We start from the raw sequence: 27830 nt of genomic DNA, 5'->3' as shown, positions 1-27830 counted from the left end.
GCGCTGCGTTTCCCCAGAGTCGCGGTCGCGAGGCTCCCGTAACTTCACGTTGCTTTGTTTAGGCCTTGCGGTCGCAAAGCGCCGGCCGATCGTTGTTGGATCCACACCGCAGCCCCGCTGGGGAATGGGAGAAACCGGGGGCAGCGCGAGATGCAGTTTCTCTTCAGAAACCGTAGTTGTCATTTTTCCCGTATGGCCCATGTAAAGCTCTTGCCCGTCCAACCCACGTTCAGGCCCCCAAGCTTAGGCCCGTGAGCGCAGGAACCAAGCTCGTGGCTCGCCACGTGGTCGCCGAAGACCGTTAAAAGCGAACACGCGCGACTAGCTCAGAAGGCCAGCCTTCCCGTGAAGGGCCCGCCCTCTCCCGTCACGCCCCAACTCCAAGCCCCGCCCTACCGTCCACTTTTTCTAGAAGGCACTGGAATGGGCGAAGGCGCACGCGCAACCCGTGCCTGGAAGGGGGAGGAGAAGCTGCAGCCGAGCACCTCCTTCCTTCTCCCCGGCAAGATCCTTACTTCCGTTCTCCTGCCTGCGTGCCCTTCTTATTCGTTCTCTAATTGGGCGAAATGCTGAGCCCGCCCTCTCCCGGCTCCTCCCTTCCTGCTCTTCCGCACTTTACGCTCCCCGCCTAGCCCTTCTTTCCTTCCCGCCCTGCCCCGCGGCCGGGCGGGGGGACCGGTATTCCCAGCAGCCTTCGCGGCCTCGCTCGGGCTTGTTCCACGCTTTAGCCGCCGCCGCCGCCTCCGCCGCCGCCGCCGCCGAGCCTAGGGACCCAGACGCTGCTTTCCCGCTCGACGTGTACGCCGCCGCGAAGATGGAGGGGCCTTTGTCCGTGTTCGGAGACCGCAGCACTGGGGAGGCGATCCGCTCCCAGAACGGTAAGGGCGAACAAGGCCTGGGCCGGGCCCACGGCGGTGTGCGGCTGCGGGCGCAGTGCTTTTCCTTTTTCTCCCGGGAGAGGGCCTGGGGTCCGACCGCGCGTGTCTCGCCACTTCGCGGTGGGGCGGCAGCGCCCTCTCCCCGCAGGCGAGGAATTCCGGAGAGCCCCGCACGCTTTGGGGATCTGCCCCCGCTGCGTCCGCTTGGGCAGCGGATGCCCAGGCTCTGGAACTGGAAAAGCGCTCCCGGACCTGGAGAGCCAGCTCCCTGCAGTGACACGTGCCGGTCACGCCTCGAATCCCCTTTGGTCCGGGTGCCCTGCGCCTCCTGGGTTCCGACTCTAACTAGCATGAGCGTGTATCTCAACCTTTGCGCCTCGGTTTAGGACCATTACCCAGAAAAGACTAGTCTTAACTGCTCGTTTCGCTGAGGAACGAATGGCCGCAATCCAGATGACTTGCCCATTGTACCCCATTGGTTCGAATCTGCAGTAGATGCCGGGTGCTCCGTGCCCAGTTCCGGTTCTGACCCACCCATCGCTGACAGGTTTTCACGGTGCAGTTGGTTGAGGAAATTTCAGTTGAACGTTAGCCTGCGTGGTACTTAAAATGCGTTTTTCCTAGCAAACGGTACGAATTAAGACATTTGTTGTTGTTGAACCTCTTGAGAGCGCGTACACCTCGAATGTGTGGATGCCTGCCCATCTTATTTTAAGTAATTGGGATAGATTTGTAGATTTGGGAAATCCGGAGGCTGTTGGATGTCATTTGGGGCAGTGGATTTATTTATTTATTTTTTTCATTTCTACAGTTATGGCTGCGGCTTCCATTGCCAATATTGTAAAAAGCTCTCTTGGTCCAGTTGGCTTGGATAAAATGTTGGTGGATGATATTGGTGTAAGTACACCTGTTTGTTATTTTAAAGGAAAATAACAGTGCTTAAGCATTTAGCTATGTGAATTCTGTTTTTATCACAATGCTGGTATTGGAAGGTGTGGTAAAGGTGATAATGGGTTTGTGTTAATTTAAAGGATGCCCTGTGTTTGCCAGTGATTGTGTTGTCTTTTTTCTTCCCTGCAAATTTCTTAGGATGTAACCATTACTAATGATGGTGCAACTATCCTGAAGTTACTGGAGGTAGAACATCCTGCAGCTAAAGTTCTTTGTGAGCTAGCTGATCTGCAAGACAAAGAAGTGGGAGATGGAACCACCTCAGTGGTAGGTAGTTTATCACCTGGTAGATGGCTGTAGATGAGTTGTTTTCCTAAAATTGAACTTCCGACAAAGTGAAGCCATAAGCAAGTCATTTGTTTCTGAGTCAGAAATAAGTTATATACTTAAGGGAGAAAATTCAAGTTGTTTCTGGCATAATGATTCAGAAACAGAATTTGAAAATCAGTACTTACGGCTAGTTTGTACTGTTGAAAGAAGAGAAACTTAAGAGATAATATAGTTGACTCATTTTAAATGTGGATTTTCACAAGTTTCATGAGTTTTTCAGCTACAACAGTACGTATACATCGCATACAGAGGATTTTTTTCTTTTTAAGTTCTGTTTTTATGTTGCTTAGGTGGCTCAGTAAGTTAAGCTTCTGACTCTTGATCTCAGGGTCCTGAGTTCAAGCCCCTCGTTAAAAAAAGTTTTCTCCTCTCACTACCTGAAACTTAGAAGTTCCTAAAAATCTCTATAGCTAGCTAGGGGAAGAATGTTACTGGCTTTAAACCAGAAAAAAAAGATGTTTTATATTAAATGCTGATGGGCAATCTCGAGAGTTCACGGTGGGAGTGCAGGAAAGTAAACATGAACAATAACGTGATACAAACTTCTCAGGATCATCTAGCAAACCGATGTAGTGTGCTTTGTAGTATAGAAACACTGTTGTTTGGTAAGGAGCAAATAATAGTTTGCTTTAAAGAAACAGGCAGTGGTTTTTGGAGGAAATGTTTATATTTCAAGATTAAAGTTCAAACCATGAAAAAATGGAATGTACCTCTTCTGAAATAACAAAAATAGTTTCTAAGTAACTTGGTTACAGTATTATTAAAAATAAAGTGATTATAATTTCCCCAGAAGCAGCAGTTTTTGATTTTTTAATGTCTTTAGAAGAATGTTTTTTTTCAGTTTTACTTAAATTCAATTAATTAACACATAGTGTATTATTAGTTTCAAAAGTAGAGTTCAGTGATATCGGTTGCACATAACCCCCAGTGCTCATTATATCACATGCCCTCCTTAATGTCCATCACCCAATTACCCTATCCCCCACCCACCACCACCTCCCCTCCAGCAACCCTCAGTTTGTTTCCTAAGATTAAGAGTCTCTTATGGTTTGTCTCCCCCTTTGTCATCTTATTTTGTTTTAACCTCCTCCTATGATCCTGTTTTGTGTCTTAAATTCCACATGAGTGAAATCATATGAGTGTCTTTCTCTGATTGACTTACTTGGCTTAACATAATATTCTCTAATTCCATCCGTGCCCTTGTACATGGTAAGTTCTTCTTTTATGATGACTAATATTCCATTGTGTGTGTGTGTGTGTGTGTGTGTGTGTGTATACACCAATAGAAGAATGGTTTTTAAAATAAACCAATAATCTGAAACAGTGTAGGTAATAGTAGAGGCTTCAGTTGGTTTCTGTTGAGCACTTAATCTTTTAAAGGTAGTAGATGTGTAGTTCTCTACTATTGTTCTGCAGAACTGGTTTGTAAGCCAGAACAGTTTTCAGGCTCCTATCAGCCTTTGGCCATTTGCATATAAAACACTGTAAGGGGCACCTGGGTGGCACAGTCCTTTAATTGACTCAGGTCATGATCCCAGGGTTGTGAGATCTAGCCCCATGTCAGCTCCATGCAGCCTGCTTAAGATTCTCTCTTCTCCTCTCAAAAAAAAAAAAACAAAACTGTACAGTTATATTTTTTTTTTCAGATTCCCGATAAACAGTTATTTGCCATCACCATTTTGGTTGATAAAGCTGATCATTTTAGTGTTGTTTTTACATATGCATTGCACATGTTGTCAGACTAAGAGCGATGAATGTTTTCTTAACAGGTTATCATTGCAGCGGAACTTCTTAAAAATGCAGATGAACTAGTCAAACAGAAAATTCATCCCACATCAGTTATTAGTGGCTATCGACTTGCTTGCAAGTAAGCTTGTTTGCATTCAGAGAAAATTTTGCAGTTATGTGATGTTACAGTTGTAAACAGTTTGTGTTGTTTAAATGTTAATGACTAAATTTTATTTTGAAAAAGTGCTGTTCTGTAGTAATATTTGAAGTAAGAAGTGGGGCTAGTGTGTTTTTTTTTCCCATTTGACTACCACATTTTCTCCCAATAATAGATTTTGGTGGCTATGCTTATGGGATAGATTAAAATTGCCATGATCTGAAGAGGGAGGATTTATTTGTGTCCTCCTCCTATATGAAATGGCCAAACAGAAAATTGGTGCCTAACACATTTTGACAGTGATAAAAAAAAAAGTTGAGTAGTGAATTTATAAATGTTTTCTCTCACACACTTCAAACAGGGAGGCAGTACGATACATCAGTGAAAATCTAATTATTAACACAGATGAACTTGGAAGAGATTGCCTGATCAATGCTGCTAAGACATCGATGTCTTCCAAAATCATTGGAATGTATCCTTGTGATGGTTGAATCAAGTTTAGGCTTTTTTAAAAGCAAGATCTTGGTTAGTTTTTGTATTGAGTGATAACTGTATTGAAATTATTTGCTCCCTTCCTTGCTTTTCTAGGGGGAGAGATTAAATAAAGTGTCATAGTAATATGAATTGCAAGCAATGATAAATAGTACTCCAGTATTTTGATGGCATGATTAAAGCTTGTTTCTTTGATGAGATTGCTAAAAGTGCCTTTGAATTCCCTTGATTTTTGTGTGCACCCATTATCTATTCCATGTCTCTTGTTCTCCTTAACTCTTGGCTTAGAAATGGTGATTTTTTTGCCAATATGGTAGTAGATGCTGTACTTGCGGTTAAATACACAGATGTAAGAGGCCAGCCTCGCTACCCAGTCAATTCCGTTAATGTTCTGAAAGCCCATGGGAGAAGTCAGATGGAGAGTATGCTCATCAGTGGCTATGCACTCAACTGTGTGGTGGGATCCCAGGGTAAGGCTTAGGATTTGATACTAAAGGCTGAAGTTTGCTTTTTGTGGACTACGTACTATGTATGTCCTTCAGGTGAGCTATCCAAGACTAGCACTTACTGTTCTTTAGGGAAGCGCAGGGGAAAAGGAAATTGTACATCCAGGTTTTCAGTTTCGCTTGTGTAACTTAAGCACCTAAAACTTAGGAAAAAGGCAAGTTAAAGTACATGGGTAGAGGCCATAAAAATTTGTTTGTAGGGTTAAATGTAATAAAAATGTAAATTTCTATCTTTAAGGATAGTAAATTTAATATCTCTCACTGCTTTTATTATACTTTAAGAATAGCTGTATTTTATAAAATGTAACATTTTTATAGTTCTTACAAAAGGATTTAATATGTTTAATTATAGGCATGACCAAAAGAATAGTTAATGCAAAAATTGCTTGCCTTGACTTCAGCCTGCAGAAAACAAAAATGAAGCTTGGTGTACAAGTGGTTATTACAGACCCTGAGAAACTGGACCAGATTAGACAGAGGTATGTTGAGAGTTTATTTTTGATCTTTGAAAGAGGTGTTTGTAAATTTTATTTCTTTTAGAGCAGGTGACAGTAAAAAAGTATACTAAAAACAAGGAGTGGGGCACCTGGGTGGCTCAGTCAGTTAAACATCTGACTTGGACTCAGGTCGTGATCTCAGTCCTGAGATGGAGCCCCATGATGGGCTCTGTGCTCAGCAGGGAGTCTGCCTGTCCCTGCTGCCCCCTGCCCCCCCAATGCAATCTTCTTTTAAAAAAATAAAAACAAGGAATGTTACACTTTCTAGGTAACAGCAAGTAATCAACCAGTTGCCAGGTAGCAGAGGATGGTGATAATGCAACTGGATTGATTATCTTAAGTGTGGGTGTCTTGGAGGACTTGAAAAATTAATTTTTATTTATTTTTAACTTGGTTATTTTTGGGACGCCTGGGTGGCTCAGTTGGTTGAGTGTCTGCCTTCGGCTCAGGTCGTGATCCCAGGGTCCTGGGATCGAGCCCCGCATCAGGCTCCCTGCTCAGTGAGCCTGCTTCTCCCTCTCCCTCTGCCTGTCACTCCCCCTGCTTGTGTGCTCGTGCTATCTCTCTCTGTGTGTCAAATAAATTAAAAAGTAATTAAATAAACTTGTTTTTTTTAAGATTTTTATTTATTTATTTGAGAGGGTGGGGGAATGAGCAGGGGGTGAGGCAGAAGGAGAAGCAGGCTCCCCGCAGAGCTGGGAGCCCGATGTGGGACTCGATCCCAGGACCCTGGGACCATGACCTGAGCCAAAGGCAGACGCATAACAACTGACCACCCAGGCTTCCCAAAAAATTAATTTTTAACCGAAGTCAAACTCTTGCTGGAAAGTTAGAAGATGGTGGTGACTTGGTGTTTTAAGATAGATTTGGTATAAAAGTACTATGAAAATTTTGATTCTGTGTGTGATTAACATTAAAAATACGTCCAAGAACATGGCTCTTCAGATAACAGTGTAGTGCTGATTGCATGCTTGCTGCACACCAGGTGCTAGGGAGACTACGTGGTTATTGATTGGCTAGCGTGCTAGAGAACTAGAGTTCAGTTTGCCTGCCTGCTTCCATTTGACCCATATCTATCGTTCACATATTTTTTAATGGTTGGTTGGTTGGTTAAAAAATAAACAGAAACTGACCCAAACCTACAAGAAATCTGTGCCAAGAGTCAGGCATGCTCTCTCCTTTTAGATCTGCATATGTACTTTTTTCTTACCAATAAACTGAAATTGTCCTTTCTTCCACCAAATTCCTCTAGTGTAAGTGTTCTCAAGCTGCATCTTCTGTTACTAGTTCTATTCCATTTCTATTCCATTACTAGTTCTATTCCTTTTCTAAATTCCACTTGCAGCCCCTTTGTAGCTCTCTTAACCAGAAATAAAAGCCTCTTGCTCCCGGTACCCCCATCCTTCCCCATCTCTTCACAGCTGGATATCCCACGTTTTTTATACAAAAACTGTGTTCTTATCCTTTATTTTTCGTCTTCTCAGTTCTGTTTTGTTCTCCAGTGGAAGACCATTTGCTAAAGTCACTAGTGGTGCCTAGGGTAAAATTCACTAGACACTTTGAATCTTCATTTGACCTTTATCAAGCTGGTTGACTACTCTCTTGAAACACTTGGAGAAGTGGTGAGTGGCTTTGTGATACTGCCCCGTCTGTATTTGCCTGGGCAGCCCCAGGGTCTGCTCTGCTATCCCCGGGGTAACTTCTTGTCACTCCTAGGACTTCAGATATATTTCTGTGCTGGAGACTTCCAAATCTGTTTGAGCTCCGGACACCTATGAACGCTTCTTATGCATCTCCAAATCAATGTTTAAAACTGAACTTAAGGTGGTACCCATAAATCTACTTTTGCCGTTTTAGTGATGAGGACCCTCAGAGGAAACTAGGAAATATTCTTAACTCCTCTTTGTACCTCGTGCCTTTCCCCTAATCTCTAATCAGATCTCTTGCCAAGGCTGTTGTAGGGGCAGCCAAGCCAAGCTAGTCACTGGGTTTCACCCTTTTTTTTTTTTTAACTTCTATTTATTTATTTGACAGAGGGAGACACAGCGAGGGAGGGAACACCAGCAGGGGGAGTGGGAGAGGGAGAAGCAGACTTCCGTGGTGCAGGGAACCCAACGCGGGGCTCGATCCCAGGACCCTGGGATCATGACCTGAGCTGAAGGCAGACGCTTAACCGACTGAGCCACCCAGGCGCCCCAACCGGGGTTTCACTCTTGTTCCCTCTCCCAGACTGTTTTCCACACAGCAGCCACGTTGACCTCATCACTTCCAAGGGCAGAGCTTTTTGTAGGTTTCCCATTGCTCTGGAATAGATTTTTTTTTAATTTCTTACATGTTTTTTTCACTGTGGTCTGGCCACACCTGGAACTAAGATCCTCCAAACTTACCCTGCTGGTCCTTAGTAATGTTCTTTGCTCTGCCTGTGACATACTCTCAGCCTACTGGTTTTGACTGGTTAATTTTTTTATTTTTACTTATTCTTTAGCTGGCCAGTCTCTCAAAGCAGCTTTTCTTTTCTCCTTCAATCTAAATTCTACTCTGCCATGAGTTCTGTACTTGATCTTCCTGGGCCTTAGCACGATTTTGTAGGGCTCAGACTGTAAGCTCTAAAGGCAGAGCCTTGAACGATGTGCTTGGCTTCGCAGCTCCTGCCCACAGTGTGGCATCTAGCTCAGTATTCTTGGGGAGGTTAATTTGAGGTTCATCTTGAATTCATTCTACCTTAAAAATTCTTTGGTAAGTGAGATTATTTCAGTGATCTGTATTTTGCCTTCTTCAAATCTGTTACCCTTCCCCATAGCTTGCTTACGATTTCCGTTCTGTGTCTGCTTGCCTCTTGGCAGGCTCGCGTGAAGAACACAGGGGCCTCAGCTGTCCCTCTTGAAAACTGAACGCTTTCTCATCCTGCACCATTTTACCCCAGGAGCCATTGACTGACCCTCCGCATCACCTCAGCCATAAACTCAGACTTCTCTTCAGACCATGTGTTCTCCTCAGACATGGTCTTCGGTCTCCATTTACCACCTCCTTACCTCCTCCTCCATCTTGCCAGTGCAGTCTCTCCACCCTGACGTCAGGGCATCCTTTTGAAGACAGATTTGATAATACTCTTATTTAGAAATATTAAACTTACTAACGGTCCACACTCTAGCATCCGTACAAAAGGTTTTCCGTTTTCTGGTTCTACTGGCCATTCCAGTGCTGCACCCCTCTTAACTCCAGACTTTCGGGCTTTCGTTGTCTCACCTGGCAGGCTGGAGCCTGGCCTCTCACCCTCTCTGCATTCCATTGTAGTAACGCTTTTTCAGAGCATGGTTGACAGTGCTTCCCTGCCAGATCCCTAAAGGCAGGGTCACTGTTCCCTTCCTGACCACAGTGTTTGGTTAGGAACTCCCATTGGGGTGGGGGAGACAAGTGATAATTTTAAATTATTTGAACTTTTCTGTAAATTGATTTAAATTTTGATCACAGAAGGGAAAGGATGTTTGATGTAATTTAATGTGCACTTATTTTGTGGAAAGTACTTAATGGAAGTTAGAACTAGATTAACAACACAAAAGATAACTTTGGGTTATCCTGTCTCTGTAGAGAATCTGATATCACCAAGGAGCGGATCCAGAAGATCCTGGCTACTGGTGCCAACGTTATTCTAACCACCGGTGGAATTGACGACATGTGTCTGAAGTATTTTGTGGAGACAGGAGCTATGGCAGTTAGAAGAGTTTTAAAAAGGGACCTCAAACGCATCGCTAAAGCTTCTGGAGGTAGGGCTTCTGTTGGCTCCCAGCGGCGGTGTGTCACGTTACCGTATACACCAGCATGTCTCTTTATGTTGGAATGTTCTAAGCAGCTTCAAAAATATTATAAAGTTTTTACTTACTCCCTTAAATGCTTTGTGCTACAGATATATCTTAGCCATTTTTCATGTTACTGGAAAAGTTCTTTGAATTTCTTTACCTCAAGATGACATAGTTCCATGTTAGGATAAAAGTACAGTGGTTTGTCTGATGCCTAACTGTAAACCTTATATTTGCATCTATACATTGCTTTTGTCATGTTTCTGAATTTAAGACCGGATATGAAAACATTCATAGGAAAACCATGTTTACAGATCTTTGTCACTTTAATAGCAACTGTTCTGTCAACCCTGGCCAATTTGGAAGGAGAAGAAACTTTTGAAGCTTCAATGCTGGGACAAGCTGAAGAGGTGGTACAGGAGAGAATTTGTGATGATGAGCTGATCTTGATCAAAAAGTAAGCTGCTTTCTAAATTACAAAGCTGTACAGATTTTATTAGTGAGTAGATCACCTTCCCATTGATTTGCTGCTCTAGTCTTTTCAGTGATAGGAGCGGTTATACGCATGGGAGAGAACAATGTTAGGCCGTGGTTAATGGAGGTGGAGTGACCATTTCATCTCCTCTGTGCGGCCCAGACACTGCTTCTCTGTGTCTGAATGAACTGTTTGAGCAGGATTCAGTTAAGGTGCTTACAGTGAATTTCTATGTAGATTTATTTTATAAAAGTTACTGACGTCAGAATTCTACCTTTATTTTTTTGAATAGCACTAAGGCTCGTACATCTGCATCAATTATCTTACGTGGGGCAAATGATTTCATGTGTGACGAGATGGAGCGCTCTTTACATGATGCTCTTTGTGTGGTGAAGAGAGTTTTGGAGTCAAAATCCGTGGTTCCAGGTGGGGGTGCCGTAGAAGCAGCCCTTTCCATATACCTTGAGAACTACGCAACCAGCATGGTAAGAACATCTAATAACGTGTTTTTTTCAAGAAGGGTATGGGACACCATCCTTGGCATTTGGTTGATAAGGCCTTCTCTGAGGCCGGCACTGCTGCTGCGGGTTTTTTGTGATGACAGCTCGTCTTTCTTCTCAGGGGTCTCGGGAACAGCTTGCCATCGCGGAGTTTGCAAGATCTCTTCTTGTTATTCCCAATACACTGGCAGTTAATGCTGCCCAAGACTCCACAGATCTGGTTGCAAAGTTAAGAGCTTTCCATAATGAGGCTCAAGTTAACCCAGAACGCAAAAATCTAAAATGGTAAGCATACAGTTTGTCTCTTTCATGGTCACCCGTGTATTCTATGTGGTAGTGTAGCTTTGTTTTAAATTAAAGAAAAGATGATAGCTAGTGATTATATTAGCATGGGTCTATTTTTTTTTTTAAGGATTTTATTTATTTATTTGAGGGGGGGGCAGAGGGAGAAGCAGACTCCCTGCTGAGCAGGGAGCCCGATGCGGGACTTGATCCCATGACTCCAGGATCATGACCTGAGCCGAAGGCAGTGGCTTAACCAACTGAGCTACCCAGGTGCCCCTAGCATGGGTATATTTTAGTTAGCACCCCTGATTCCCAAATCTCTTCCTGTTTCTCTGGGTAGTCCCTGTACCTATACAAGGGTCCCACAGAGGCAGAGCGGGGAGTTTTGGGGTGACCTGAATCCTCTTAAGCAGTCCCTGTTTAAGATGTTAAATGATGTTTAGAAACAGTATCTTTATCCTCTAACCTTTACCATAAGGTCTACCATAAGGTCCCAACATTTTCCAGGATGAACATTTGAGTGGAGTGGCCGGATTTAAAGAGCTGGAATGGGATAGGTCTGCATTATATAAGAACCTGTTTAGCGTTTGTTTTTTTAATTGCAGGATTGGTCTTGATTTGGTTAATGGTAAACCTCGAGACAACAAACAAGCAGGGGTATTTGAACCAACCATAGTGAAAGTGAAGAGTTTGAAGTTTGCAACAGAAGCTGCAATTACCATTCTGCGAATTGATGACCTCATCAAATTACACCCTGAGAGCAAAGAGGACAAGCATGGAGGTTACGAAGATGCCGTTCACTCGGGGGCCCTTGATGACTGATCTGCTTTCTCTTTTATTTAAAACAATGGTTGGATGCACTTCTCTTGTTCCTCGAGTATTACACATTAAAAAATAACAAGCTGTCAAGCCTTGGCTTTTTATGAAAGATGGTTTCCATCCTCACTTTGGTCCTGTGATTTCACATACTGTAACTTAGTACCTTATTAGTTTAAAAAGAGATTAGGTTCCAATTGAGTTTAGGCATGATTAATTGTTAAGCAATTTCATCCTCTTTGAACACACATTGCTATGCCCATCCCACCCCCGATGCACAGGGCAGCAACACCACGGTGTCCACCCTTCCGCTCCATCGTGTGTAACAGGGTAACGAGAATCCGACAGCCAGATGCTCCAAGAGGGTGGCCCAAGGCTATAGCCCCTCCTTGAATGTTGACCTAAGAGGGAAAAGATACATACCATTTATTCTCTGGATATAGGGTAAAAATCCTAAATTATCTTTTCCCTTTTAACGTTACACCAGTAAACTCTCCTTTCAAATTCCACTTTTATTTTAACTGCTTAGGAACTTTATACCCATGTGACATCCACCCTACCTTACTAGTTTAGAAGAGTCATAATGCTCTGTGTCAAAAGTGAATAGAGTCCAGGGGTTTCACCCTGGGAAGCAATAAAATAACTCCTGATCCCAGCCAGAGCTTCCCAGTGTGCGCCCAGTTAACAAGACGGCCAGTACCTGCCACGCTGTGGGGCTCTGTACCTGGGTTTTGCGGTCTACAATCAAATTTGCATTGCAAATATTCACCCGCCTGCTGTCCTGGCGACTGCCTGCTCGGGCTTACCTTCTCCGGTTTTAATCCCAGTTCTTTAGTTATTGCAACAGAGAGGGCTGCAAACGCTTCGTTGATCTCAAATATGTCCACATCCTCCAGGGACCAACCTGCTTTTGCAACCTAAGGGAAAGATGAATGGAACAGAGGTCTAAAAACCCAGGTGGAATCTTTCTTGTAGATAGCAGAACAACAGACTGTGATATTAAAGGATCTCTTAAGGGTTCCCACATGAACCTAGTGATACCAATTCTAAGACTGTGGATAAAACATCCGCCTGGATTTTAAAAAGTTTTGAAGCAGTAACATGTTAAGCGTAGGTGAGACGATCTAGGTGACGCATCGGTTCCACTAAGAAGTGTTATGATCCAGATGTTCTCGGCTGTTTTTGGCAGGGAAGGAGACTAGAGAGAGAAAACTAAATGAACACGCTCATTGAAGGCCAATGGGAAGACTCGTACAAGAGAAACAAAGCAAATGAAACCTGACAGGGATAAACAAAAGCTCAACCTTGGCATTTTGGAGTGGAGAGGATCTGAGCCAAGGTTTAAGAAGGCGAAACTGAAAAGGGAATTACAGGGTGTTGGTCTGGTCCCGAAGAGGTTCGTTCTACCAACAGAACAGGTGCTAACATTCAGAATTAAACTCACAGCTTGCTTTATTGCTGGAATCGGTCCTGTCCCCATAATGGAAGGCTCCACACCTACTTGTGACCAGGAAACTATCTGTGCTAACGGTGTGAGCCCTCGATTAGCAGCCTCTGACTTCTTCATAAGAACCACAGCTGCAGCACCATCATTTATTCCTGTAAAATAAGAACGTCTTCATTTTTGAAAGGCTCATTCAGTTCTATACCTGTGTCTACTTTCTCTAACACCTGAAGACATGCACTCAATTATTCTTAATACAGCTTGGCAAAGTCATGTGCCATAATTCCTGTTTTACAATGTAGTTAGAAATGCTAAGTTTGGCAATATGACCTAAGTGGCCACAGAACATTCTAACCAAGGAAAGTGGAAAGATTAAAAGACTGGGGGAGGGAAGAGTCATGAGAAGAAATGGGAGAAAGAGCCTTGCTCTCACATAAGGCATTGTGCGTTTCTGGTTTTGGAAAAGCATCAGGGTAGGAGATTAAACTTTGTGGTTCCCTAGTTTGCTTTTTCATTCGTATGTCTAGTTAGGATGTCAGGAAGTCAAATCCATTCTTTAATGTATAGGTTAAGTTGAAAGTAGGGCGATGATAAGTAATGATCAAATATGAGAAACTACCTCTTCCCTTCAAGCAACTAAAGGTCTTAGCATAATTCGTACATAAATAATAAATGAAAAAGGCATTAATTTGGTAGACCTAGCAGAAGATGGTATTCCCCCACATGCCATTTGGGAAATCTAACCTGAAGCGTTCGCTGGGGTGACCGTCCCTGTTCCATCTGTAAGAAAGTAAGGCTTTAACTTGGATACAGCTTCTATGTTGGTCCCATGGCGAGGAAATTCATCTGCTTTCACTTCAGTAAGACCTGAGCAAAGGAAGATGAATTAACCAAAATTAGTACAGAGACGGCAGTGAGTGTATTAGGAATGGTGGAGTCCTCAGACATGATGCGTGAGGCTTCAGATATGGAAAGAAGGTTTATTAAAAAACACTTTCATTCCAACGGGAAAGCACACATAAAAAAGTTGCATGTTCAAACATTTCATAAGCACTGTCCTCATGAGATACTTCCAAGTGTCTTCCACAACCACAGCCCTTTCTGAGGAAGGCAGTTCTTTGTGCAAAAGGTGGATAAGGTGTGGAGCGTAGGACTTGCTGGTTACAAAACGACATGATCAGGGAACGTCAAAAGGCAATCTCCTAAGGGCTGGATGTAAGCAATGGCACTTATGGGCAACAGGACAGTTTTCAGTAACAGCTCTTTGACCGGAGCATTCCATATTCCGTAACAGCAAAGGACCCCAAAACACGCAACCTCATGAAATATGAAATGTATGCAGATACATACAGGAAGTAATGGATGTTCACCTCTGAGGAGATTGCACCTGGAGGGGCAAAACGTCACTGTTGCCTCCTAACAACCGGAGCCAAACTGGAGCCAATGCTCCAGTTTCTCACACAAAACCTGCTCCATCTACAGAACGGTGTGGACACTCTGGGACCAGGAGTGCTCAGTGCTGACCCAGTGTCCCATGTTCTTCACCCTCCAGCACCCCATAAACAAGACCCCCACCCTGCCATTTTCAGGCGTATCCAAGATCAATCTTTTCTTTGCAGCCGGAAAGACGTAACTAAGACACGATGTATAGACATTCCTGTGTATTATTTCTTGTGTATTATTTTTTCTTACGCATAAACAGGCACGCCAATGTTCAAACCATTACAATCTATATACTCACCTTTTCTAGAAGATACAAAAACTGGTATAATCTCTTTGTCAAAATAGCCAGCTTTCTGTGCACTTTCTGTCCTGTTCTGGGACAGAACGGCAAACTTGTCCTGATCTTCTCTGCTCACTTGCCATTTTTTGGCTACATTTTCAGCTGTGAAAGAAAATAATAATAATGAAGCGAAAGACAAACATTTTCAGGAACTGGCTTTTAGTAGCTCAAGTTTTTCACCTGAAACCGAGCACTGCAGCCCCCGCCGCACACGAGCAGGCCCGCTGCCGGGCTGGGACAGTGCTCTGCAGCCGTCCGGCCTCCCACGGCCAGTGACTTCGGGGAGGCCGCAGTGACTCTTAAGAAGTCATTTTTTTCTTTGCTTCCTTCCTTCTCTTTTCCTTTCTATGTAACTGTCAACTTTCAGAAACGTCCTTCATGCAGATTCACCAACTGTTTATATTTTTGCCCCATTTACTTCATCATTCTCTCTCAACCATCTGAGAAAAAGTTATAATCATGCCTCTTTATCCCTAAATTTTAATGTCGTTGTGTATTTCCCCCACACGGCCATTTTCTTACATAAGCACAGCTCTCAAAATCAGGAAATTTAACACTGACACAGGCCTATTATCTAATTCTTGGTCCATATTCCAGTTTCACCTTGTGTCCCAGGGATGTCCTTTGTGGCTAGTTTGTATGTTCAGTCTAGGATCATGCCCTGCACTTCACTGTCAATCTCTTTAGTGTCTTTTTACTGGAACAGTTCTTCACACTATCTTTGTGTTTCTTCATCTTGATATTTTTGAGGAGCAGGGGCCAGTTCTTTTATCACATGTCTCCAATTTAGGTTTCAGATTTCCTCAAGATTAGATTAAGATTTTGCAGAAAAGCAGGTATCCCACTGACATGACCTTCTCAGTGAATCTTAATCAGGATACTTGTGATATTATTGATCTCGGGTGGCGTGAGCTTTGATCACTTGGTTAAAGTGTCTCTACACTGTAAAGTTACTATTTTTCCATTTATAATTATTTTTTAATTTTTATTTATTTGAGAGAGCAACCGAGAGAGAAAGCACAAACAGGGCAAGGGGCAGAGGGAAAGGGAGAAGCAGACTCCCCGCTGAGCAGGGAGCCAGACGTGGGGCTCGATCCCAGGACCCTCATGACCTGAGCTGAAGGCAGACACTTAACTGACTGAGCCACCCAGGTGTTCCTCCATTTATAATTAATTAGGAAGTTATGGGAAGTTATTTTGACATTATGAAGAAATGCCTTCTTCCTCATCCAATTTCACCCACTACTTTTCACATTCCTGATTTTCTTATTGCATGCTGGACATTACAGTTGCTATACTGTTGAACATCCGGACTTTGTTATCTTTAGCAAGTATACTGAGTTTCATTCCCATTAACATACTGGCAGATCATCTGGATCCTTTTGAAGCTTATTTTTTTAAGCTTATTAGTTTGGGTCTAGAGTAGTCCTTACTCTGGGGCTAGAGGGACCCTGCCCCTAAACTGTGGTCTTTCTGAGATGTCAATGGAGTGTCCAGTGGGTTCAGTAAAGTTTCTACTCTGCAGGGTCAGAACTCCTATGTCTCCAAGTAATCAATTCACAACTCCCTAGAAGCTGTTTCTACTGGACCTGGTAGGGTGTTGTCCTACACATGCATAGCTGAGTATTTGACCCAAGAGTTGAGGGAACCCTTACGGAGATTTCTGGAGCTCCTTTCCTAGCTTCCTTCTCTCCAGTACTCTGCCCCTCAAACTCCAGGAGTCTCAGCAGCTCCAAACTCTGACCTTGGCCTCCCCAGTTCAATGGCCACCATCCCCCCAGGTAAAAAGTCAGTGACAGTGAAGTTTTCCCTTCTTTCAAGAATCTCGGGGCGCCTGGGTAGCATAGTCGGTCAAGCATCCAACTCTTGATCTCAGCTCAGGTCTTGATGTCAGAGTCATGAGTTTAAGCCCCACGCTGGGCTCCACGCTGGGTGTGGAGCCTACTTTAAAAAAAAAAAAAAAAAAAGAACCTCAGTCTTGCAACTGACTGCATTTGAGGTAGAGGTGGGGCTGGTGTGGGCGAGTCCCCCACTCTCGTCCAGGGGAGCCCTAGAGCAGCCCCTGGGGAGGGGACCCCAGAAGAAGGGCAACAAAATTGCTCTGGGTGGGGGAAAGCTAGGTGCTCTGCTAACCCGCCCCTCCCTGATCATGGGATTCTGTGAGGCAGAAAGAGGGAAGCCGAGGCCCCAGTGCCCTGACAGGAATCTGCAAACAGCCCTCTCAACTATTTCGGACGCTCCCCAAACCTGGGATCTATTACCTCCCCTGGGCCAAGTTCCGGACGTGGGCACACTGAGAACATTCGGCGGGCTGTGGCTCTGTGACATGACTCAATCCCGAATGACCCTGGGGGCTCCGCACGGATCCGACAGCACAGGATCCTGGTCTGCTCCAAGTTGGTGGAGCTGTTCCAAGCCCAGTTAGCCTCCCAGTACCTTGTCCTTGGGGAGCTCGAATACCAGAAATGGAAGAACAACATGTTCCTCCATACAAATCTAGGAGGAAGGGTTTCCCGAGGCTGACAGGAGGAAAGAGCTGATAGGCATCAGACGGAGGCTCCATGGGGAAGGCCTGGGTACTGACTTGTGTGAAAGGAATGCATCTACCCTTGTTAGAACAAGCCCTCCAGGAGCAGAGGAGGTGCCAGCAAGAGACGGGGAGCAGCCAGTGAAATGGCAGTTCCTGGCAACCATCGCCCACAACCTGCTCCGGAGGCCACGCCCACTGGAGATGCCTACACCACTGTGGAGATCATGCAGGACCTTCCCTGGAGTGACAGCCTTTGTCCGGAACCAGAGAGAAGGGGAGTGGGGGGCGGCTGCTAATTTGGATTGTTCCAGACACCCCCTGCCAGAAGCCTGCAGGAGGCCGAGCTGTGGGGTACTGGGGGCTGAGCCTCGAGTGGGAATATGGAGGGTTCTGGAAGGTCCTCACAAATAAGGGCCCCAGCAGCGTGTAAAAAAAAAAGAATCTCAGTCTTATATGATTGTTGGTTGATATTTGAAAACAGTAGCTTGATATATTTTGACCAGTTTTATATCTGTCTATATTAGGGAGTCTAGTCTTTACTAATTACTACATCCTGGCCTGAGTGTTTTTTTTTTTTTTTAAAGCAACAGAAATTTATTTTCTCAGCCCCGATCAAGGTGTGAGCAGGTCTGTTTTATCCTGAGGCCTCGCTCCCAGCCGCCTTCTCGCTGAGTCCGCACACGGTCTTTCTCCCGCGCTCATATCTCTCGTATTTCGTCCTCTTCTTACAAGGCTGCCACTTAAGACGGCATTCGGGGCCACGGTAAAGGCCTCGTTTTAACTTAATTACTCCTTAAAAGGCCCTGACTCCAAACACAGTCACGTTCTGAGGTCCTGCAGTTTGGGCTTCAACATAGGACTTCTGGAAGGTCGTAATTCAGCCCGAAACACCTCAGAAAGGGCTTGGGAGCTGGATTTTCAGGGACAGCCTCTGGTGACGTTGAGACAGTAGGCTGTCGTATCACACTTTGAGAACCCCTGGCCCAGTCTCGACGACCAGGAAGACCCCGGCCCGGTGCACACAGAGGCTGCCGGGGTGTGGCCACACTCTCTAGCCGTCCCTGCTGCCGCTCTAGCTCACGGGGGCCAAGACGCCTTAGCTCCTCACTACTCCTCTGCCTTGACACACACTGTCCCCTCTGCTTAGACTCTTGCTCTTTCCCCCACTTTCTCATCTGACTTCCGTCTGATTTCTACTTCTCCTAGACCCAGAGCCACTGCCACATGCATTTAAGGGTGTGTAACCTCTCAGGGCTTGTTTCTTCAACTACAATGAAATGTCCCTTCTGTTCTTGAGTTTTATGTTCTAAAAGCGGGAAAGACAGGAGGTCGTTGGATTTTCTGGCTGCTCTGCTGGTTCACCTGAACCGCAGGCGACTAAGGAAGGCCGGGTTGCACAGCACAAAGAAGGCAGCGTGAGGCACCAGAAGTACCCAGTCATCTCTGATAACTGCCTTGGCCACACAACCGCGGTTCGTGGGCCCTGGTCTCTTCCCATAGTAAAATGGGAGACTGCTCAGAGCTCAGAAGCCCCACCCACCCCTAAACTGCAAAGGTCAAGGAGTCACAGCAGGGGCAGGGGGGGAGGGGGGTGACACACACATAGGCTATTTCCTCAGTTGGGCTCAGCAAAGTGGAAGGAGCCCTGCCATCCGTGGTGCAGAAGGATCAGGACATGGTCCCTGCCCTTCAAGAGGAAAGCACCTGCAAAGCTGAAGATTATAGGATCTTTTGTAAACCTTTCTGCACTTGGTCTGTTTTCGGCTGTGTCTGCCTTACCTGTAATGCCCATGTGATAATTCTGGAATGCGTCAGTAAGCCCGTCACAGAGTATGCTGTCGGCCAGTGGCATTTCCCCAATCTTGACTCCTGCCCTCAGATGAATCAGGTGAGGAGCCTGGAAACAAGAAGTACAAATGGATTTAGGATGGTGTGACTAGTCCTCCTCATAGGGTCCCACTCAACTATCCAGTGGTTCCTCAGTCTTCACCTAGACCGCCCTCTGTGACCCTTCTCCACAGTTCTGGCCCACCCTCTTCCCCACCCAGGGTCTGGGACCTGAAGACCCTTGGAATCGGAAGGCTACTCTATCCTGCCTACTCCCGAGAAGCTGTTACTCTCCTACCTACCTATTTCCATTTACCACCAAATCTCTCCCTTCTGTGTCCTATTTCCTTAAGGACCTCATTTATTCTTTCCAAAGAGGCAACAAGTTATCTGTTAAATGAGGAGCTCATCTAAAAGCATAAAAGATGCTAACAGTGTGTCACTTATTTTGATAAAAGACATAATGCCTAAAATGAGAATAATCAGGTTGCCTAATTAACTAATGGGAAGGGATTTCTGGGTGGGGATCTTCTTAACTCCTACCAATTCAACAGCAGCTATAATAGGATGGAAACATTTGGGAGTCAGAAGATCTGTATTTGAATTCTGGCTCTGGGCCTCAGTTTCCTGATCTGTAAACTGGGAACGATACCACCTACCCTCTACGGGCTGCTGTGGCGGTTACGTATAAAAGCACCTGTGAAGTACCACAGAGACACTGGTGCACTCCCATCAGTCACTCTGATGCCGTTTGGTACCTTCCACTTACCGCCTCCTGGGCCTCAGCAACTGCTGAGCCGAATCGGCCTCCGTCTAGCGGATCCCCAGGTCAGACCCTGAACTACCTGTAGGAAGCCGGCGGTATACTTGTTCCTTTTCACTGCCATGCCAATTTGAGGGCTGGACCTTGGTGAAACAAATCCCACCTGGTCCTCTTTTCCACATTCTATGCTTCCCAAAGGTCAACTAAATTGGGTCCCTGGGGTCCTCCTTGTCAAGTGCAGGTCAGTAAGTCAAAACATCTGCTTTTGACTTTTCCCCATAATGAGAAAATTTGAGATAGGGATACCAACTGACTAATGTTATGGGTCTAATTCAGAAAATATTTTATGCTTTGGTAACGTTTTGGAAAAAAGTGTATTCTGTTCCAGTCACACTGGCTGATGCGCTTTTTCTACAACCTGGATCTCCCGTGCAACGTGGAAGACTAATTAACAACCAGGTAGAGGGGCGTCTGGGGGGCTCGGTCGGTCAAGGTCTGCCTCGGGTTCAGGTCACGATCCCGGGGTCCGGGGGTCCAGCCCCGTGTCAAGCCCCCTGTTCCGCGGGGGGCCTGCTTCTCCTCTCTTCTTTTGCCCCTCCCCTCCTGCCCCCCAGCTCATGCGCTCACTCTCTCTCAAGTAAGTAAATAAAATCTTTTAAAAAATAAAAATAAAACCATCCAGATAGGGATTCAAAGTTGAATCAGTTTTTTCAGGGCTTACTGTTTGGTTTCAGCTCTGCTATGGGTCAGTTTACTCCGCTATGGGACGGACATGAGCTTATTAGTGAGAGGTGAGTGACAGCCATCTCTCCAGAGGCTTACCTTGCTCATACTTTCCATGCCTCCTGCAACCACAATGCTGGAGTCTCCTATCCCTACTGACTGGGCTGCAAGGCACACGGCTTTTAGGCCTGATCCACAGACCATTTGGCAGCTCCATGCTGGAACCGAGTAAGGGATTCCTGCACCCACACTGGCTTGTCGAACAGGATTCTGCCCACAACCTGGCAGAGGGAACACAGAGACCTCACAGCAATCAAAGAGAAGGGCAAAATATTTAGATGAAAGGGCACAGATATCAGATTAACAACTGGGCTCCTGTCACTTCCCAGTCAAGCTGACCCAAGCCACACTCCCAACCAGACAGAAAAAGGCCCATGGCCACTCTATACTTGCCAGTAGGGCCCCTGACTATGGATTATCCTTTGTTTGTGGACATAAGCTTTCTTTTCCACAAGGAAGTTATTAATATCATAAGAAGGAAACATGCTTCTGGTGATCTTCTGACAGGGCCTGAATAAGCACACTCTCTCTTCTAAACACAGGGCAGAACTCGGGCATTATTCATGTTTCTAACTAGGGGTATGAGCTTCCATGATCATGGCTTAAGACATCTGGCATGGTAAGAGGGTTAAAGAGGAAGACTTCTTCCCTTCCTTGATATTCATCACACCTGCTTAACTGGTTATGTAACAAGACATGTACGAAATCAGAACTGACAAATACCTTTCTATAATTCAACTGTGGGGACCTCCTTCAGGGAATGCGAAGAAATACATTACACACATAATCGTAGCAGGGAAGGGAATGGAGTGGAAAGTTTCGAATATTCTCAGTACCCATTGTCTATTATCAAAGGATCAATGTTTTTACAATGGTCACTCTATTGCCAATTTCAGATATACCCACACCTAGTACCTTTCCTCAGTGAGTTTGTTAGCAAAAACCAGCACATGGGTCACAGACAAAAATTGAGAGATTATATTCATCACGGTGTTCTTTATCTGGGATTAGACTGGTAGCCCTGAGACTGAAAACAGATACAGGAGAAATTATTAAAAAGACAGAATGAGGAGCGCCTGAGTGGCTCAGTTGGTTAGGCGGCTGGCTCTTAATTCTGGCTCAGGTCATGATCTCAGGGCCCTGGGACTGAACCTCAAGGTGAGCTCCAAGCTCAGCGAGCAGCCTGACTGAAGTTTCTCTCCCTCCCTCTGCCCCTCTCCGTGCACACACACTCTCTCTCTCAAATAAATAAATCTTAAAAAAAAAAAAAGGAATCAAAATACCCCTGAATTAAACTCATAGCATGCTAGTTAATTAAAAAAAGACATTATTTACTTGGAAGCTAAACACCACTCTGCTCAAGAATGTTTGGGTCAACCAGGAAATCAAAGAAGAACTTAAACAATCCATGGAAATCAATGAGAACGGAAACACATCGGTCCAAAACCTATGGGATACTGCAAAGGAGGTCCTAAGGGGGAAATACATAGCCATCCAAACCTCACTCAAAAAAACAGAAAAATCCCAAATTCACCAACTAACCCTACATCTTAAAGAACTAGAGAAAAAGCAACAAACGATGCCTAAGCCATGCATTAGAAGAGAAATAATTAAAATTAGAGCAGAAATCAATGAATTAGAAACCAGAAACACAGTAGATCAGATCAACAAAACTACAAGTTGGTTCTTTGAAAGAATTAATAAGATCGATAAACCACTGGCCAGACTTATCCAAGAGAAAAGAGAAAGGACCCAAATTAATAAAATTATGAATGAAAGGGGAGAGATCAGACTAACACCAAGGAAATAGAAACAATTATTAGAAATTATCAACAACTATATGCCAATAAACTGAGCAATCTGGATGAAATGGAGGCCTTCCTCCAAACCTATAAGTTGCCAAGACTGAAATAGGAAGAAATTGACAACCTAAACAGGCCAAAAACCAGTAACGAGATTGAAGCAGTGATCAAAAACCTCCCAAAAAACAAGAGTCCAGGGCCTGATGGATTCCCTGGGGAATTCTACCAAACATTCAAAGAAGAAATAATACCTATTCTACTGAAGCTGTTTCAAAAAAAAGAGAAACAGAAGGAAAACTTCCAAACTCATTCTATGAGGCCAGCATTACCTTAATCCCCAAACCAGGCAAAGACCCCATCAAAAAGGAGAATTTCAGACCAATATCCCTGATGAATATGGATTCCAAAATCCTAAACAAAATCCTAGCTAATAGGATCCAACAATACATTAAAAGGATCATCCACCACGACCAAGTGGGATTTATCCCCGGGATGCAAGGGTGGTTCAACACAATCAATGTGATAGAACACATTAATAAGAGGAGGGAGAAGAACCATATGGTCCTCTCAATTGATGCAGAAAAAGCATTTGACAAAATACAACATCCTTTCCTGATTAAAACTCTTCGGAGTATAGGGATAGAGGGAACATTCCTCAAGTTCATAAAATCCATCTATGAAAAACCCACAGCAAATATCATCTTCAATGGGGAAAAGCTGAGAGCGTTTCCCTTAAGATCAGGAACACGTCAAGATGCCCACTCTCGCCACTACTGTTCAACATAGTACTAGAAGTCCTAGCAACAGCAATCAGACAACAAAAAGAAATAAAAGGTATTCAAATTGGCAAAGAAGAAGTCAAACTCTCTTTTCGCAGATGACATGATAACTTTATGTGGAAAACCCAAAAGACTCCACCCCCAATTACTAGAACTCATACAGCAATTCAGTAATGTGGCAGGATACAAACTCAATGCACAGAAATCAGTTGCTTTCTTATACACTAACAACGCAACTGTAGAAAGAGAAATTAGAGAAATGATTCCATTTAGAATAGCACCAAAAACCATAAGATAACTCGGAATAAACCTAACCGAAGAGGTAAAGGATCTATACTCTAGGAACCACAAAACACTCATGAAAGAAACTGAAGACGACACAAAAAGATGGAAAAACATTCCATGCTCATGGATCAGAAGAATAAACATTGTTAAAATGTCTATGCTACCCAGAGCAATCTATACCTTCAACGCCATCCCGATCAAAATTCGAATGACATTTTTCAAAGTGCTGGAACAAACAATCCTAAAATTTGTATGGAATCAGAAAAGACCCCAAATCGCCAAGAAAATGTTGAAAAAGAAAAACAAAGCTGGGGCAATCACGTTGCCCGATTTCAAGCTATATTACAAAGCTGTGAGCACCAAGACAGCATGGTACTGGCACAAAAACAGACATATAGACCAATGGAACAGAATAGAGAGCCCAAGATATGGACCCTCAACTCTATGGTCAAATAATCTTCGACAAAGCAGGAAAAAACATGCAATGGAAAAAAGACAGTCTCTTCAATAAATGGTGCTGGGAAAATTGGACAGCCACATGCAGAAGAATGAAACTCGACCATTCTCTAACACCACACACAAAGATAAACTCAAAATGGATGAAAGACCTCAATGTGAGACAGGAATCCATCAAAATCCTAGAGGAGAACATAGGCAGTAACCTCTTTGACATCGGCCACAGCAGCTTCTTTCAAGATACATCTCCAAAAGCTAGTGAAACAAAAGCAAAAATGAACTTTTGGGACTTCACCAAGATAAAAAGCTTCTGCACAGCAAAGGAAACAGTCAACAAAACAGAGGCAACCCACAGACTGGGAGAAGATATTTGCAGATGACACTACAGATAAAGGGCTGGTATCCAAGATCTATAAAGAACTTCTCAACCTCAACACCCAAAAAACAAATAATCAAGTCAAAAAGTGGGCAGAAGATATGAAAAGACACTTCTCTGAAGAAGACATACAAATGGCTAACAGACACATGAAAAAATGTTCATCATCATTAGCCATCTGGGAAATTCAAATCAAAACCACATTGAGATACCACCTCACACCAGTTGGAAGGGCAAAAATGGACAGGGAAAGAAACAACAAATGTTGGAGAGGTTGTGGAGAAATGAGGAACCCCCTTATACTGTTGGTGGGAATTCAAGTTGGTACGGCCACTTTGGAAAACTGTGGAGGTTCCTCAAAAAATTAAAAATAGAGCTACCTTATGACCCAGCAATTGCACCTCAAAGACACAGATGTAGTGAAAAGAAGGGCCATATGCACCCCAATGTTCACAGCAGCAATGTTCACAATAGCCAAACTGTGGAAAGAGCCGAGATGCCCTTCGACAGATGAATGGATAAAGAAGATGTGGTCCATATATACGATGGAATATTACTCCACCATCAGAAAGGATGAATACCCAACTTTTACACCAACATGGATGGGACTGGAGAAGATGATGCTAAGTGAAATAAGTCAAGCAGAGAAAGTCAATTATCATATGGTTTCACTTATTTGTGGAACATCAGGAATAACATGGAGAACATTAGGAGAAGGAAGGGAAAAATGAAGGGGGGACACCGGAGGGAGAGACGAACCATGAGAGACGATGGACTCTGAGAAACAAACTGAGGGTTCTAGAGGGGAGGGGCGGTGGGGGCATGGGTTAGCCCAGTGATGGGTATTAAGGAGGGCACGTACTGCACGGAGCACTGGGAGTTATACGAAAACAATGGATCGTGGAACATTACATCAAAAACGAATGATGTATTGTATGGTGACATAACATAATAAAATTTAAAAAAAAAAGATATTATTTAAGGCTCCTGCTTTTGAAGCTACAATTAATTACATATGCATTTAAGTAAACAACTCCTTCATAAAAATATTATGTGTCTATTCATAACCCCCATCTTCAAGGTAAGAAATGAGTGTTACACATAATTAACTAATAGCCTGGCATTTAGCAGAATATGAGTTCCATGAGAATGAGGATTTCTATCTGATATGAACACTGCTTATCCCTAGTGGAAAGAATAGTGCCTGGAGAACAGCAGGTGCCCAGGTAATATTTTTACAGGATTGTGGAGGGTACCTAGGCTTAAGGAGTCAGACAGATGAGGGTTCAAATACTAGCTGCACTTTAAAGTGTGCCCTTGAAAATCTCATTTAATCATTTGCAGAACGGATAATATGATTCAACGGACTTACTGACAGGATTCAATAAAGCAATGAAAGCACTAAGCAGAGTGCTTTAAAGGCCCAGCATTCAGCAGGTCCTCAATGAACATAGCTATTATTTGTATTATAATAATGTGGAGATCCTAGAGAGGACAGATGTGGAGGAGATAACAGAGAAACCAGCATGATGGACCCTATGGCAACTGAGTAAGTCTGAATCGTGGGTCTGGGAAGGAAGGAGGATGTGGGCAGAAGGCAGCCAGTCTGAGAATATTACATATTTTAAAGCCCTTGAGAGTCATGAGAAAGTGGTAGGTTCCAACTTTATAGCCCCTAAGGACAATTTGAGAAAGGAGAATCAGGAATTGGAACTACAAAACTATAAAGTGAATATAAGAAAAGAATGGGCCAGGTCTCCGGGTAAGGACAAAAGTTGGTTGTAAGTGAGCATTACCACTTACCACTGGGAACAATTAGAATTTATGCTCCTGAGTGAGCATGAATCTAGTTGTTTGTTTGTTGTTGTTGTTGTTGTTTTTTAAAGATCTTATTTATTTATTTAACAGAGAGAGAGACACAGCGAGAGAGGGAACACAAGCAGGGGGGAGTGGGAGAGGGAGAAGCAGGCTTCCCGCAGAGCAGGGAGCCCGACGCGGGGCTCGATCCCAGGACCCTGGGACCATGACCTGAGCCGAAGGCAGACGCCCAACGACTGAGCCACCCAGCCGCCCTGTTGTTGTTGTTTTAAGATTTTATTTATTTACTTGACAGAGAGAGACAGAGCGAGAGAGGGAACAGAAGCAGGAGGAGTGCCCCTCATGAATCTAGTTGTTAATAACCACCTAGGAATTGTCAGTGGTCACTGGTCTACAGACTCAGTGGGAACCAGAAGTGAGACTGGAGCGTTCCTGGTGACTCACCTGTCCCCAACCCAGGGAGTGACAGCCCTGTGAGGAGCAGGAAGTGAGCCTTATGGGGCCTGGGGGCAAGGACTTGACCTGTGTTGTTGGAGCACTCTCCGCAGCACCCAGCACAGTGCAGGGCACAAAGGAAGAATTCATACATTTCTGCTAAATGCGTGACACTTCAGGGGCATACGGAGGGCCGTGTACACTCTCTGATGGATGAGGCTGGGCCTCGTTCTGAAGAATGGAAAAGGTAATGGAGGCCCGTGGTCTAGTCTAGGTTCATCGGGAAACGCCTAGGAAAGTCGCGGGGTGTTGAGCCGGACAGCAGCTAGTGGCGGGGGCTTGGCGGGGGCGCAACAGAAGAGCCCCAACAGACGGAGCTCCGTGAGCAGATCTCCGGAGTCAAGACTTAAGTTTCGGGAGCGGGAGGTGTGAGGGGGTGTTGAAGGGCTGCTTCCAATGAACCTGACCTCCGCCGGGATCGCTGAGGAGTTACCTGCTGCCAAAACGTGTCCAAATATGACCTCCGACACCTCTTCGGGAGCCACAGCGGCTCTCTTCAGGACTTCTTTGATGACGGCTGCGCCCAGGTCATGGGCAGGGACGGTGGCCAAGGCACCATTGAAGGAGCCTGGGGAAGAAGGGAAGGTTCGGGCGATGAGGAGGGGGCCCAGCGCGGCTCGAGCGGGTCCCGAGCGGACCGGCGGGAAACCCACGCATCCGTTTCCCAAGCGCCAGCGGACGGACTCGGCCCACGCTTCCCTAACAAAAGGGGTCCACGGTCCCGCACGCCCAAGGGCTTTGAAATCTCTACGGCGCTACGCATCGGAAGGCAATTCTCAGGAATCCTCCATTCACCAGCGCGGCTCCGCTCGGACCACCCCGCGACCCCGCCCCTGCGGCCACGGGCTGACATGGTTCCTCCAGGAGCTGGCCAACCAGAGGACTCGAAAGAGAGCGCCTACCTTCGCCAGCCAATGGGAATGCAGAGCGGCACGGTGGTTCTACCCGGGGACCCAATCAGAGCACGTGAAGCGGAGTAGGCCTCACCGGGCGAGGACGGGGTTGGGCTGCCCGCCGGCAGGCCCGAGAAGGCGCGGGGTGCCTGTTCCGGGGCATCCCAGGGGTTCCGGGGTCCCCGCGGCTGAACCGCCGCCGGCCACTTACCTATGGCGGTCCGAGCCGCCGAGACGATGACCACGGGATCAGAGCCTGCACTCATGCTGCCGCACGATCGCTTCTCGAGCTGCTGCCGGCCTGACGCTGCGGGCGAGTGAAGCAAAACCCTGCTCGGCCGCTGACGGGCCGCGTCGGGGGGCGGAGCCGCAGGCTGCCCCGCC

At 45.1% G+C, this 27830-nt stretch overlaps 3 protein-coding genes and 2 non-coding genes across 5 annotated transcripts; 4 read left to right on the top strand and 1 right to left on the bottom strand.

Annotated features, from left to right (window-relative positions):
* Positions 1-642: 642 nt before the first annotated feature.
* Positions 643-11505, top strand: TCP1 (t-complex 1). Its single transcript, XM_025866422.2, has 12 exons — positions 643-878; positions 1690-1775; positions 1968-2096; positions 3929-4026; positions 4406-4516; positions 4825-5006; positions 5395-5521; positions 9128-9303; positions 9670-9793; positions 10104-10296; positions 10433-10596; positions 11202-11505. The coding sequence occupies exons 1-12, from the start codon at positions 815-817 to the stop codon at positions 11416-11418; spliced, it is 1671 nt and encodes a 556-aa protein (XP_025722207.1). The 5' UTR covers positions 643-814; the 3' UTR covers positions 11419-11505.
* LOC112819465 (small nucleolar RNA SNORA29) lies at positions 4183-4322 on the top strand. Its single transcript, XR_003206861.1, has one exon. It is a non-coding gene; the product is annotated as a small nucleolar RNA SNORA29 (small nucleolar RNA).
* On the top strand, positions 9849-9979 carry LOC112819463 (small nucleolar RNA SNORA20). The gene has a single exon (XR_003206859.1). It is a non-coding gene; the product is annotated as a small nucleolar RNA SNORA20 (small nucleolar RNA).
* On the bottom strand, positions 11412-27793 carry ACAT2 (acetyl-CoA acetyltransferase 2). Its single transcript, XM_025866424.2, has 9 exons — positions 27658-27793; positions 26987-27121; positions 20582-20763; positions 18949-19066; positions 14598-14741; positions 13601-13723; positions 12857-13011; positions 12219-12329; positions 11412-11813 (listed from the first exon to the last, which is right to left on the bottom strand). Exons 1-9 carry the CDS (start codon positions 27710-27712, stop codon positions 11643-11645), a joined length of 1194 nt encoding a protein of 397 aa, XP_025722209.1. The 5' UTR covers positions 27713-27793; the 3' UTR covers positions 11412-11642.
* On the top strand, positions 16402-17311 carry LOC112819415 (TEN1 subunit of CST complex). The gene is given in 5 exon segments (XM_025866447.1): positions 16402-16420; positions 16842-16907; positions 16910-17008; positions 17011-17119; positions 17176-17311. Coding segments are annotated over 5 exon segments (429 nt in total).
* Positions 27794-27830: the final 37 nt, after the last annotated feature.

Source organism: Callorhinus ursinus, unplaced genomic scaffold (genome assembly GCF_003265705.2).
Source record: "Callorhinus ursinus isolate GAN/ISIS: 27379988/994484 unplaced genomic scaffold, GSC_fseal_2.0 scaffold6, whole genome shotgun sequence".
Lineage (NCBI taxonomy): Eukaryota > Metazoa > Chordata > Mammalia > Carnivora > Otariidae > Callorhinus > Callorhinus ursinus.
Note: the sequence above shows the minus strand (reverse complement) of the source record. Positions and strands in the feature narration are given on the sequence as shown.

Coding starts and splice junctions, on each gene's coding strand:
- TCP1 (XM_025866422.2), top strand. CDS start 815: ATGGAGGGGCCTTTGTCCGTGTTCGGAGACCGCAGCACTGGGGAGGCG. Junction 4,517..4,824: donor TCTTCCAAAATCATTGGAAT/GTATCCTTGTGA, acceptor CTCTTGGCTTAG/AAATGGTGATTTTTTTGCCA. Junction 10,297..10,432: donor AGAACTACGCAACCAGCATG/GTAAGAACATCT, acceptor CTTTCTTCTCAG/GGGTCTCGGGAACAGCTTGC.
- ACAT2 (XM_025866424.2), bottom strand. CDS start 27,712: ATGAGTGCAGGCTCTGATCCCGTGGTCATCGTCTCGGCGGCTCGGACC. Junction 27,122..27,657: donor GGCGGCTCGGACCGCCATAG/GTAAGTGGCCGG, acceptor CTTCTTCCCCAG/GCTCCTTCAATGGTGCCTTG. Junction 11,814..12,218: donor TGGGATTAAAACCGGAGAAG/GTAAGCCCGAGC, acceptor TTTCCCTCTTAG/GTCAACATTCAAGGAGGGGC.